The sequence below is a fragment of the Hordeum vulgare genome, chromosome 3H (assembly GCF_904849725.1).
Source record: "Hordeum vulgare subsp. vulgare chromosome 3H, MorexV3_pseudomolecules_assembly, whole genome shotgun sequence".
Taxonomy (NCBI): Eukaryota; Viridiplantae; Streptophyta; class Magnoliopsida; order Poales; family Poaceae; genus Hordeum; species Hordeum vulgare.
Genome location: NC_058520.1, coordinates 548,177,411 through 548,189,699, shown reverse-complemented (window position 1 = coordinate 548,189,699; position 12,289 = coordinate 548,177,411). Strand labels below are relative to the sequence as shown.

The 12,289-nt window shown below is 47.7% G+C and overlaps 2 protein-coding genes across 3 annotated transcripts; one reads left to right on the top strand and one right to left on the bottom strand.

Moving 5' to 3' along the window:
• The first annotated feature begins 406 nt into the window (after positions 1 to 406).
• On the top strand, positions 407 to 2,616 carry LOC123444901 (probable mannose-1-phosphate guanylyltransferase 3). 2 transcript variants are annotated; one of them, XM_045121784.1, is made up of 5 exons: positions 407 to 640; positions 740 to 875; positions 1,294 to 1,356; positions 1,452 to 1,691; positions 1,764 to 2,616. In XM_045121784.1, the coding sequence occupies exons 2-5, from the start codon at positions 765 to 767 to the stop codon at positions 2,433 to 2,435; spliced, it is 1,086 nt and encodes a 361-aa protein (XP_044977719.1). In that variant the 5' UTR covers positions 407 to 640; positions 740 to 764; the 3' UTR covers positions 2,436 to 2,616. The 2 variants fall into 2 exon arrangements, with proteins under 2 accessions (XP_044977719.1, XP_044977718.1); XM_045121783.1 differs by having other exon boundaries at positions 411 to 599.
• A 958-nt stretch (positions 2,617 to 3,574) lies between these two features.
• LOC123444902 (CASP-like protein 5B1) lies at positions 3,575 to 10,142 on the bottom strand. Its single transcript, XM_045121785.1, has 3 exons — positions 9,760 to 10,142; positions 4,572 to 4,704; positions 3,575 to 4,001 (listed from the first exon to the last, which is right to left on the bottom strand). The coding sequence occupies exons 1-3, from the start codon at positions 9,885 to 9,887 to the stop codon at positions 3,801 to 3,803; spliced, it is 462 nt and encodes a 153-aa protein (XP_044977720.1). The 5' UTR covers positions 9,888 to 10,142; the 3' UTR covers positions 3,575 to 3,800.
• Between the last annotated feature and the right edge of the window lie 2,147 nt (positions 10,143 to 12,289).

The following is a 12,289-nucleotide window of genomic DNA, read 5'->3' as shown; positions in this document are numbered from 1 at the left end:
TGTCAGGTTTTTGCCATGCTTGCTGAAGGGAATTGCCGGCCTCGTAACACGCAATTTGCCATCCCAAAACTTTTGACTTATCATGTTTAAAAATCTAACTTTGAATTTCTAGCGGGGCCATGTACTTATTTAGATGATGTTTCGTTTCTCTTGATTTGATCTTTATTATTTCCCTACCTATTTCCTCTGCTTTAAAATAACTGTCTTAACTTTATACTAGCTCTAGCATAAAAATATACTCCTTTCGTTTTAAAATAAGTGTTTCAACTTTGTACTAGTCTTAATACAATGTTATATTAAGCTTGAGACATTTATTTTAAAACGGAAAAAATATTAAAGTTAAGACATTTATTTGGGGACGTAGGGAGTACTATATAAGCCGGCCCTGCCGCTGGTATTTCCTCGTGCCAACCCAACCCAACCCAAACCAGCGAGCCCTTCATCTCGGCAGTCTGGTACCCGGGGTGCGTGCCACTGGCATATTCTCTTGGCGGTCTTGGCGAGGGGGGCAAGAAACAGGCGACCGACGGGCCAAACACAAGGACGCTCGGCGCCGCTTCCAAATCTGACCCCGTCGCCTCCTCCTCCTCGTCGTCCAGGTGATCTTCCCCTCCCTCAGATTCTCCTCCAACCCCTTCAGGTTGGTCCCCGGCCGGCCGGTTGATCTGGTTCCCTGCAGATCGGTGCCATTGTGAGTATGTTTTTTTCTTATATTTAATTTACCTTGTGTGGCCTGCAGGGATCAGGGGGACGCCTCGCTCGCCATGAAGGCGCTCATCCTCGTCGGGGGCTTCGGGACCCGCCTCCGGCCTCTCACGCTCAGCTTCCCCAAGCCCCTCGTCGATTTCGCCAACAAGCCCATGATCCTGCACCAGGTAAACAGACGGCTGCGCTGCCGATAGTTTTGGAGTGTTTGTATGGTGCTGTGAGTCAGTAAAGCTCCGGTGTTGCGCACCACTCGCCTTGCCGTAGCAACACTAGTTAAACTTCAAAGACTTGCTAGTCATGTTCATGTAGATGCTGTTTTAACCTTTAACCAATTGCCGTTGGTAGCATTTGATTGTGTTCAGGCTGATGGGAGCTAAGAAATCTTTCGCCCTGCATATACGTTAATGAATTCCCTTGCTAGCTTCGTTGGTTGCAAAACTGATGTGCGTGCTTGGGGAAAAACCTTTGTTGTGTGTCACCACCAGGATTTCCCCTTCTTTTTCTGTTTGTCACAGATGCAGAACAACTTGTGCAGATTTGAGGAAAGAAAAGTTTTTTGTTGATTAAACCTACCAATTTGTACAGATTGAAGCCTTGAAAGATGTTGGGGTTACAGAGGTTATTTTAGCCATCAACTACCGCCCAGAGGTAAAAACACATGAGATAATTTGTCTTTGCTGTTCTCTCATGGAGCTATCTGTATTTAACTTCCGAGCCCAACTGTTGCGCTTCATCTGTTTCAGGTCATGATTAATTTCTTGAAGGATTTTGAGGATAAGCTTGGCATCACAATCACATGCTCCCAAGAGACTGAACCCTTGGGAACTGCTGGCCCTCTTGCCCTGGCAAGGGACAAGCTTGTGGATGGATCTGGCGAGCCATTCTTTGTCCTCAACAGTGATGTCATAAGTGAATACCCATTTGCCGAGCTCATACAGTTCCACAAAAGCCATGGCGGTGAGGCAACAATTATGGTCACCAAGGTAACTTGTTTCTTTTACCACTCTTGTGTGTAATCAACCCTTGTATTTAAACTAACTGTCTCTTAAATATAGGTGGACGAACCTTCGAAGTATGGTGTTGTGGTTACAGAGGACACAACTGGTGTCGTGGAAAGATTTGTTGAGAAGCCAAAAATATTTGTTGGGAACAAGATCAATGCAGGAATTTACTTGTTAAATCCATCTGTCCTTGACCGCATCGAATTGAAGCCAACTTCAATCGAGAAGGAGGTCTTCCCTCGAATTGCAGCTGATCAGAAGCTCTACGCCATGGTCCTTCCAGGCTTTTGGATGGATATTGGCCAGCCAAGGGATTACATCACTGGCTTGCGTCTCTATCTAGATTCACTTAGGAAGAAATCAGCTGCCAAGCTGGCCGTCGGAGAACATTTTGTTGGGAACGTCCTGGTGCACGAGAGTGCCAAGATTGGGGAGGGCTGTCTGATTGGCCCTGATGTTGCTATTGGACCTGGATGCGTTGTGGAGGATGGTGTGAGGCTCTCCCGATGCACGGTGATGCGTGGTGTACGCATTAAGAAGCATGCGTGCATCTCAAACAGCATCATCGGCTGGCATTCGACGGTCGGGCAATGGGCACGCATAGAGAATATGACTATCCTGGGAGAAGATGTACATGTTGGTGACGAGGTCTACAGCAACGGCGGTGTTGTTCTGCCGCACAAGGAGATCAAGTCAAGCATCCTTAAGCCTGAGATCGTCATGTGAGCTCACCGCTCACAAATGCTTTTAGGAACGATGTTGTGTGCCCTCTTTGTTCTAGTGCATGCTGTAAACAGCTTATATATGTGGAACTTGCGAGACTTGTTTAAACTGTTGAGGATGTATGTGCATTAGTCATTTCCGGTGTTGTTTCCCAATGAGAATTCAGTATTGCCGTCGCCATGAATGATTGGGATCAATTTGACTTCCAGTTTTAGGGTAACTCTGTGGGGATATCAACCTGTTTATTTATTTTTCTTTGTGTTTGTTGAAAGTGTAATGACATAGGGAGAATAACTAAGAACAATGCCTTTGAAGGTAATTTCCTTTTTCATTTTGCCGGAGTCTTTGAAGGTAAGTTTAACCGTGCTACATATGAGTTTCCTGATTCTGATAATATGCTATGTGCTATCAGCCTCGCAGCAAGAGGATATGAATTATTTTGTGGAGAAAAAAAAGAGCACCAGCATTCCAAATTTTCTTTCTGAAAAATACGTAGGCTGCAAACGTGGCCGATGGGATATTGCTCAATTCTGCCGGTGACAAATAAGTACTGTACAACACATGGGTACAGCAGTTGGTGTGTTATCATGAGATCTGGACAAGTATGGAACGCCAGTTTGCTCATCCTGCTGTGCTGGTTTTTGCTTGCGCTTTTGTGACTTCACCTGTCAATTTTCTTATGACCAACGACTGGATGTGGATGGGACTGTGGATCCGAATGTTCTTGTGCAGGCATCTCGATCAACAAATCAAAGTGGCTTACTTCCGCAATAGCAGTTGAACCATCCTAGGCCAGGTTACTTGTCTTTCTGTGAGCCTCTTGTAACTGGAGAGACTGTGGACGGGGCTCCTCACATCATTTTCCGTATAGCATGTAGACAGATTACTGAAATGGTAAAGGCTTGGAGTGTGAATGCGAAATGCGGCTGCGTAAATTTGGAACTTGTTTCTGTCTTTTTTGGTAGGAGGCAAAAATGCATACCGTGCTGAAATTACCTGGCATGAGAGATGAAACGAAAGCAGACAGCTCACGGTTGCAAGTCATTGTCCTCAGCAGTAAATCAACAGCAAGACTCCACACACACACTAGGAACCAAGTTATCACAGCAAGACTCCACAGCAGACCGCTTCTGTGTGCCATATTCACAGGGCAAAATGAGTTAATCAACAGCAAGACTCCATACCAGGAACCAAGTTATCTTTGGCCCGAAACACTGAAGCATGGCCCTGAAATTTAAGACTTCATGGAACTTGCCCGTCTCTGGATTAGCAGTCTATTTCTATGTAGTCTGCTTGAAGCATCAGTTGGTATATAACGACACAGGGACCAAACAACGCTAGGTACAGACAGAGCTCCTACAAATCCTATCAAGATGAAGCGAGGAGCCAGAACATCACAAGGGCAGATGTGGCACTAAGCGCCCAGGAAAGGAATGCAAACGCTGTTGCGAGCTCAAATGTCCCACACGGGAGATGCGGGTCCCTGCTGCAGAAGAACGCGTCCTTGTCGAAGAGAACAACGACGCCTCCTGCTGAGCATGAAGCGGCAAACGACAGGATCGATGTTACCTGCATCATACAGAATGATTGCCTCAGTGTGTTTCAAAAGGAATATCTAGTTGAAATATCAGAGGCATAACATGTATTCATAGACATGTGTCCAAACTGTAAATTAATGCGAACCGCAGAATGTGAGTAGATGGGCCTAGGTCCTAATGAAACCCATGCAATTTCAGGTCTGCCTCAAATTGGTTTAATTAAATTGGATATGGCCTTACAGTATATATTAGCTGAAACTAATAAAAGAATATTCAACTTCATCAACATATATGTTGGCTGTGACCGAGATGCATTGTAGCTGAAAGTATACTACTCTCCAATATTCCAACATAAGTTGGCTAGTATTGCTGTCTTAATATAAGATGCGCTTACATATATGAAAATAATTCCTAAAATGTGTTTACTGCAGGGATATGTGGGGTCATAATTTAATATATATATTTAGATAATACGGCCAAAGAAATTGAAAGAACTTTAAGGGTTTATTGTTTGGCTTTGAAATTGTGGTAATTTATGTAGGATGAAAATAAGGCAATACAATATAGAATGCAAAATCCTGACAAACAATCAAGGAATTACCCAATCTCCAACAACAAATAAGCTCACGAGGACAGCACTGTTGAGTTCCTTTTTCATTCTCAAAGCATATCCATCAAGACACGCAAGTCCCAAGCTCCAGAGTGCTTGTAGTCCCATTGATGCAATCAAGTAGCTGAAATTTGAGAGTTATAATCAAATCGTTTACCAATAAACAATCTGAGAGTTACAATGAACACATTTGTTACACAAATTAGAGCATGTTGTAAGCTTAATGAAGCTATACTCCCAAATGTAAAAGGCTGGTGCATTTATCACTACATGGCCACTGGAGGTTGCATCCACAAATGTTTTATAAGCATACGCATACACAAATGAACGCCCCATGGGCAGATGAATGCATCTACACCAATATTCAACCTAAGAACAGATGAATGCTCGTCATTAGAAGGCTGTTAGCTATGAAACACAGAACAAGATACTAGTAGTTCTGATGTACTACCCGTGTGGCTTGTAATACAATTTTGCTTAACAGACTGTTAGCTATGAAACACAGAACAAGATACTAGTAGTTCTGATGTACTACCCGTGTGGCTTGTAAAACAATTTTACTTAACAGACTGGCAAGTTTGGATTTTTTTGGGTTAAAAGAGTGGCACGAGAAGGGTCAAGTGATTGAATGCTGGCAACCTGTTACGGACTTGGTATCAGACCCATGTTCAAATATGTATGGAAACAGAGTGGAAACAGACGGAATTGAGTGCTGCCACATTTGTTTTCATAACAAATACAGAAACCCTGGAGACGAATACGGAAACAAATACTATTGAAAATGGATAGGAAGCGAATGCGGTGCGCAACACATACAAAACCGGATGTTCACCGGAACCAAAAGACCCCTTGAACAATTGAGAAAATCACAAGCAAACTATTACAACTGATGATGACCACAACATGTTTCGATGAGTCCTAAGCCAGTGGTGGTATAACTCCTAAACTAGCCACACCACATGGAGGCTCCTGGACAATACAGTGAGGACGGGTGGGAATTCTATTAGGTATCGGTGTTGTCGTTGTTGGCCACAAGAGTTTAATTATTGCTGAACTGAGCCACATATAGTAGCCATGGTAACAACAGAAAGTTTCATATTTATGGACACATTTCCATGGCTGTTCCACAAGAAAACGCTGTTCCATTTGCATTTCCGTTTCGCATCCCTTTTCCTTCTTATTTTCACCATGTTACTGTTTTTCTGTGGAAAATCCGGAAAGTTACTGCTCCATTTTCATCCTAGTTCAAATCCTTCTTCCGCCATAAGCGGCCCACGCACCCATTGTCGCGTCCGCTCGCTCGGGTACATGGACACCATCTTCACCCTGCCCGGCGTCACCATGGTAAAAACAGGAAGTTTCATATTCAAGGATCCGTTTCCATGGCTGCTTCACCGGAAAACACTGTTCCGCTTCGTTATATTCCTTTTTTGTTTCCGTATATTCACTCTGTTTTCATTTTTCTTGGAAAATCCGGACAGTTTCCATTCCATTTTCATCCTATTTCGAACCCTTCTAATCTTCCGCCATGAGTGCCCCATGCACCCATTGTCACAGCCGCTATCTCGGGGACACCAACACCGTCTTCACCCCGCCCCGCGCCGCCATGGTAAAAACAGAAAAAATCATATTCACAGACCCATTTCTGTGGATGTTCCTCAGGAAAGCGCTGTTCCATTTCAATTTTCGTTTCGCAATATTCCATTTTGGTTCCCGTATTTTCACTCCGTTTTCGTTTGTCCATAGAAAATCCGAAAAAATCCACTCTGCCTTCATCCTAGTTCAAATCCTTGTCAGTGTCCAACCACTTTTAGGGACGCCAGCGCCGTCTTCACCCCCCCCCCCCCCCCCCCCATGCTGGCATGGTAACAACAGAAAGTTCCATATTCAGGATCCATTTTCGTGTCTGTTCCACTGGAAAACGCTGTTCCATTTCCATTTTCATTCCTGTGGTTGTTCCACCAAAAAAGGTTGTTCCATTTCTGTTTCCGTATTTTCACTTTGTTTCCCATTTTTCTTGGAAAATCCAACTAGTTTCCACTCCATTTCATCTTAGTTCAAATCCTCCTTATCTTCCGCCATGAGCGCCCCACGCACCCATTGTCGCAGCCGCTTGCTCGGGGACGCCAACGACGTCTTCACCCTGCCCCGCGTCGCCGTGGTAAAAACAGAAAGTTTCGTATTCACGGATCCATTTCCGTGGATGTTCCACCGGAAAATGCTATTTCATTTCAATTTCCGTTTTGCAATATTCCATTTTGTTTCCGTTTTACCATGGAAAATCCAGAAAGTTTTCGCTCCGTTTTCATCCTAGTTCAAATCCTTCTCACTATGAGCGTCCCATGCACCCATTGTCGCAGCCACTCGCTCGGGGACGCCAACGGCCATCTTCACCCCGCCCCTACGCCTGTCGCCTCGGTTGTGCGGCCTACTCCAGCCATCGCATCGCTGGTCCTGCTGGCGACAACTGCACCCGAAGCTAGCATTGTTCGTGGGTTGCACCTATACTTCCCATGCCCTCGCCCTCTCCACGGTCCCTGCTCCTTCCATGCATCATACAAACAATACTTCTTACATCCCATTCAAGCTTAGTCTCGAAGCCAACAACTACTCGAAGTGGCGCCAGATGCTCTTCATCCTCTACAAATTCAATGTGGAGGATCACATCGAGTTCGAGCCCCAACATGAGTGTGGTCTGCTGGAACGACGAGATCAAGACTGTATTGTAGATCTATGTCATAATCTCCGACAACTGTACGATGTGATCATGTCCCTCGAGAGCACTGCCTACCACCTATGCAACCAGCTGCACAACTACTTCTGCGACAGCATGGCCGGGCAGGCCGTCCACCTCGGCCTGAGTTATGCGCCACGATCCAGGGCAACATGACCATCACCACCTACTGCCGCCGCCTCAAGCAGCTGGCGGATGCTCTTGACGACGCAGAGGAGCCGTCTCCGACCGCGCCCTCACACTGCAGCTAATCCGTTGACTGAGCTGACACTTTTAGGTGATGGTCATTGTACTGCATATGCAAAGGTGTTGTTCACGAGCTATGTTCAGGCCCGGCCCCAACTTCTCCTCAAGGAGACCGCGTTCACCGAGCCAGCGGTCTGAGGCGTCGAAGGTATGCAGCGATGGACAGATCACCTAGCACCATGGCGCATAACTCCGCACCGATGTGCACAGCCCGCCCGGCCGCACTGTCGCAGAAGTAGGTGTGCAGCTGGTTGTAGAGGTGGTAGGGTAGGCAGTGCTCTCCGGGGGCATGATCATATTGTATGGTTGTCGGAGATTGTGGCATAGATCTACAATACAATCGTGATGTTGTCGTTCCACTAGACCTCACTCTTGTGCATGGGCTCAGACTCCTCGACGTGATCCTCCACGTTGAACTTGTAGAGGATGAAAAGGAACATGTGGCGCCACTTCGAGTAGTTGTTGGATTCAAGGCTCGGCTTTAAGGGGATGTCGGAGGTGATTTTAATACGATGCATGTATGGAGCAGGTGCAACGAGAACCTTGGAGGACGAGGCCATGTTGGAGGGGGAGATGGCATCACTGGTGTTGCGCAACTCGCGGCGAGGATGCCCGTTGGACACCTGCTGGTGGCGACTACTACAAGAGTCGCCAGGATGGACACAAGGGCAGCAGCGACGGGCTTGACGCAAGATGGAGTGAAAAGACGGCGTCAACATTGCCAAGGGAGCAGGAGTGGAAGTGACCCCGCTGGGAACTCATAGTGGAAGCAGGAGGATAGAACTTGGGCTCTTGTGCCAAAAAAGATTGATAAGCTTCTCACTGATGAATGTATTGACGTACATGATGTGCTTATATACATGCGCAGGAAGATTAGTCAAGGGAGCTAGTGGTACACGTTACAACAGAATACCGAATAACAGCCGATCAACAAAAGAATATCAAATAACAGCCGATCACAGCGTGCATGGAGAACATGATGACCTCGTGCGTCATGCGTCTTTGTGATCCGGTCAAGGTGGTTGAGCTCCTGAAGCCTGGTCGGTGTTATGTTTCCAACAATTCCAGCCAAAGGGATATACACATCTGGCCCTGACTGGTCACACCATCTTCTAGATTCAGTTGATGGCAGTATGAAGAAATAATTATAGTTTAAAAGGCGTGCCTAGGCGGGCGCTTAAGTGTGCATAGGCTCTAGGCCATAGCAAAACGACTAGAGCATAATTGCGCATAAGCGTGCGCTTTGGTCAGAAAAACGCAAGGCAGTGGCAAGACGCACAATTAACGCCTAGTGCTTTTTTAAACTATCAATTAATGTTCTTATTCTGGAGAGCTTGCCATCACTGAAATGATGCTGTGTAGTAAGGGTAATACACAGATTGCTCAATCAGTGCAACTTCTAGAAAGCTATGTTCATTCTGTACGAGGTTATTGAGGTATTCAGCAAGGGAGCCAAATGCATGACCTGAAAGGTACAGGTAAAGGTAAATTTGGCATAATGGCTATTGAGGAGCCTAACCAAAGCCATGGCACTTCTGATACACATTTGACAATGTGGGTGCCAGTTCAATCTAACAATTTGAGACATGCTGTGCTGTCAGCCTGCGGTATACTCATAACGCGTAAGCATTCTGGAAACTAAGATGGGGGCATGTATGGAAAGGATGTAAACCAATGGCTCAATGGATCAATCAGCCAGCTGTTGTTCACTATCTCAAACCGTTAATGGTTCTGACCAAGACAGATCTTTGGCACATGGTATTCTGAAGGACGTCCCTCCTTTCAACAGGGAATTGCTGTGCAGATCCTCTAAAGGAGCTGCCGTATTCAGCAGATGTAGTCCCAGACTGTTCGCTGCTGGTGCTTTCAAGTCAAACCTGCAGCCTCAGTCACCAAATGCTGATCGATTAAGGCAATTGCTACTCAGAATTTGAGATCCTGTCACTTTTGGGCGCTGCAGATGCACTTCCAGGAAAAAACCTAATTGCCAAACATTTCCCCACCCCAAGTACAGCGAGCAACTAGTCAATGCCAACAAAACGAATGCATCATGCTGCTGCTGAAGCTTCTAAAATACCATGCCCAAATAGCCTTTGCTAAGTAGTAATAGCTACCGAAGTCGCACTGGGGACGGCCACCGGGCATCAGAGAGAGGGATAGGGCGCAAATCGGGGCGTTTGGGGAGCGGGAGGGTGCTACCAGAAGGCGGTGTAGTTGGCGAAGCCGATTGCGGAGGACATGACGCAGACGGACGCGGCGGCGAAGAGGAACTGGCCCAGCCGCAGCGAGAGGCCGCTCCACGTGCCGGGGCTCCCGGACAGCTCCATCGCGCCGCCCGGCCTGGCCCCCCCGAGCGCAGCCGCACGCTCCCTCAGACGCCGAGCCGGCGATCGGCGGCCATGCGGGCGGGCGGGCGAGCTAGAGTGGAGCGGGTCTAGGGTCTCGGCGGGCGGCGGGGAGCGGCGGAAAGGTGGTGGTGGTGGCTCGGCGAGTCGGGGGTTTCCGATTATTTTTTTGCCCAAAGGGGAGGGGATAGGTGGGAGGGGGGAAGGAAAGGGGGGAGAGCGGAGAGCAGACTTTTTGCGACGGGGTTTGGACTTTTGGAGGGGTGCCGCGCGACCCGGCGGCGACGGAAGTTGGCGTGCGGCCGCGCCGTGGCAGTTGTCGTTGGCGCGGGGCGTTTGGTCAAGCGGTGCGGCGGGGATTGCGATTGCAGGGTCGGCTGAACGGCGCCGGCCCGGCCGGACGCGGTTGCTTGCGTCGATGGCTTTTAGTTTTATCGCGTCCCCAACATTGATTTTTGGCCGGAGAAGGGGGGCGGGGCTGCCGCATATGGCCTATTCTCTATTTTGTTTTCTGCGAAAGGGGCTTGATGTGACGGCTTTTTCTCCTCGTGCCGGCACACAAGAGCCAGCTTTTTTTTTTTTTGAAAGATCCGGAGATGGCCGGCTTGAATTAAAATAGCAGGAAGCACATGAAGAAGAAATACATCAAAGGGTGGGGGTGATCAATGGATCAAGGATGTAAGAGGAAGAACAACAAAAAAAAGAGGGATGGGGTAGCTAGGAATCTCTCATGGTGGTTCCCCAAAGGGGTGCTCTAATTGTGCTGCGCCTACGTCGCGTCACAGCCTAAGCGTTCTGCTGATTTCCTCCTTTATGTCTTGGGCTTGCCCCTTCTTGTTTCTGAAGGTGCATTCGTTTCTCTCCTTCCAGATCTCAGCCAGAATTAGGATGACCATTGTTTTGATCGCCTTGTTGTGCTCTGCCGGTGCATTGCTTATCATTTTGGATATGATAGCTGCTGACTTGTTGTTGCAAGACCAATTGCTTGGGTTGAGAGAGCTGCAACCGACATACGATGCCGCCTGCGACCACACTGATATTACTATCGGGCATTGCCAGAACAAGTGCACTGATGACTCAAGGTTTCTCAGGCACAGTTGGCAAAAATAGTTGTTTGTCCATCCTCTTCTTTGTAGACGATCATTACACCATAACCTATCCTTGAGGAGCAGCCATGCGAAGAACTTGAGTTTTGTCGGTGCCCAGGTGGCCCATATAAGCCTACGGAAGTCTGATTTATAAAACCCCTGGAATTGGGCTTTATACGCAGAGCCGGCAGTGTATACCCCTGAAGCTTCGTGTTTCCAACGGATAGAGTCGCTTACTTGCTCTTGGAGCTGGATATCCTTGTTTTGAATCCATCTATTCAACTTGATCGCTTCTTCCCATATGCTCGCGATGTCACCGTGTGCTAGGTCTGCAATCCAATTGTTATTCTGGAGTGCCTCCTTGATAGTTCTATTTTTTCTACGGGTGTGCGTGAAGAGATTTGGGAAGGCCGACTTTAGGTTTCCCGAGCCTGTCCAGGGGCAATTCCAAAACGAAGCCCGTTAACCATTCCCTAGTGTAACTAACGTAGAGGCGTTGAACAAGGCTTTGTCGTCGTTATCACATGGGAGCTGCATGCCATTTCATGGTCTATCCTGGGTCATCCAGGATAGCCATAGCCAGCGTAGTCGCAGCGCTCTGGTGAAACGTGTCATGTCTAGGATTCCGAGACCTCCATTTTCTATTGGGGAACAGACCCCTTGCCAACCTACTTTGCATTTTCCCCCAGAAGCTTCCTCGTCTTGTGCCCATAGGAATCGGCGGCGGGCCTTGTCAATCTCGAGAAGAAATTTTTTTGGTACCCGCAGCACAGATAGGGCAAATGTGGGCAAGGATGTGAGAACATTCCTAACCAGAACTCTTCTACCAGCTATTGTGAGAAGTCTCCCTTTCCATCCAGCGAGCCTGGCCCGAATTCTATCTAAGATGAACTGGATGTGGACGAGGCGCAGCCGCGACAGCGTGAGGGGGAGGCCTAGGTATCTGACAGGGAAATCTACTGTCTGTCCCCCAAAACTATGCAGAACCTTCTGAAGGTCGATTCCTTCACAACGAATGGCCGTTGCAGTCGATTCCACTGGGTTAATACGTAGCCCCGTCGCGTTCCCGAAGTCATGTAGGATGCCCAGTAGCGTGTCTATCTCTTGTCTGGTCGGGGTAGCAAAAATAACAGCATCGTCAGCGTATAGGCTGACCCTAAGGGGGATTTGTCTACCCGGCAGCGGAGCTAGCATCTGCATATCTGTCGCCCGTACTAGGAGTCTGTGTAGAGGGTCGATGGCTATGATGAAGAGTAGAGGCGACAGTGGATCTCCCTGGCGCAGCCCCTTGCGATG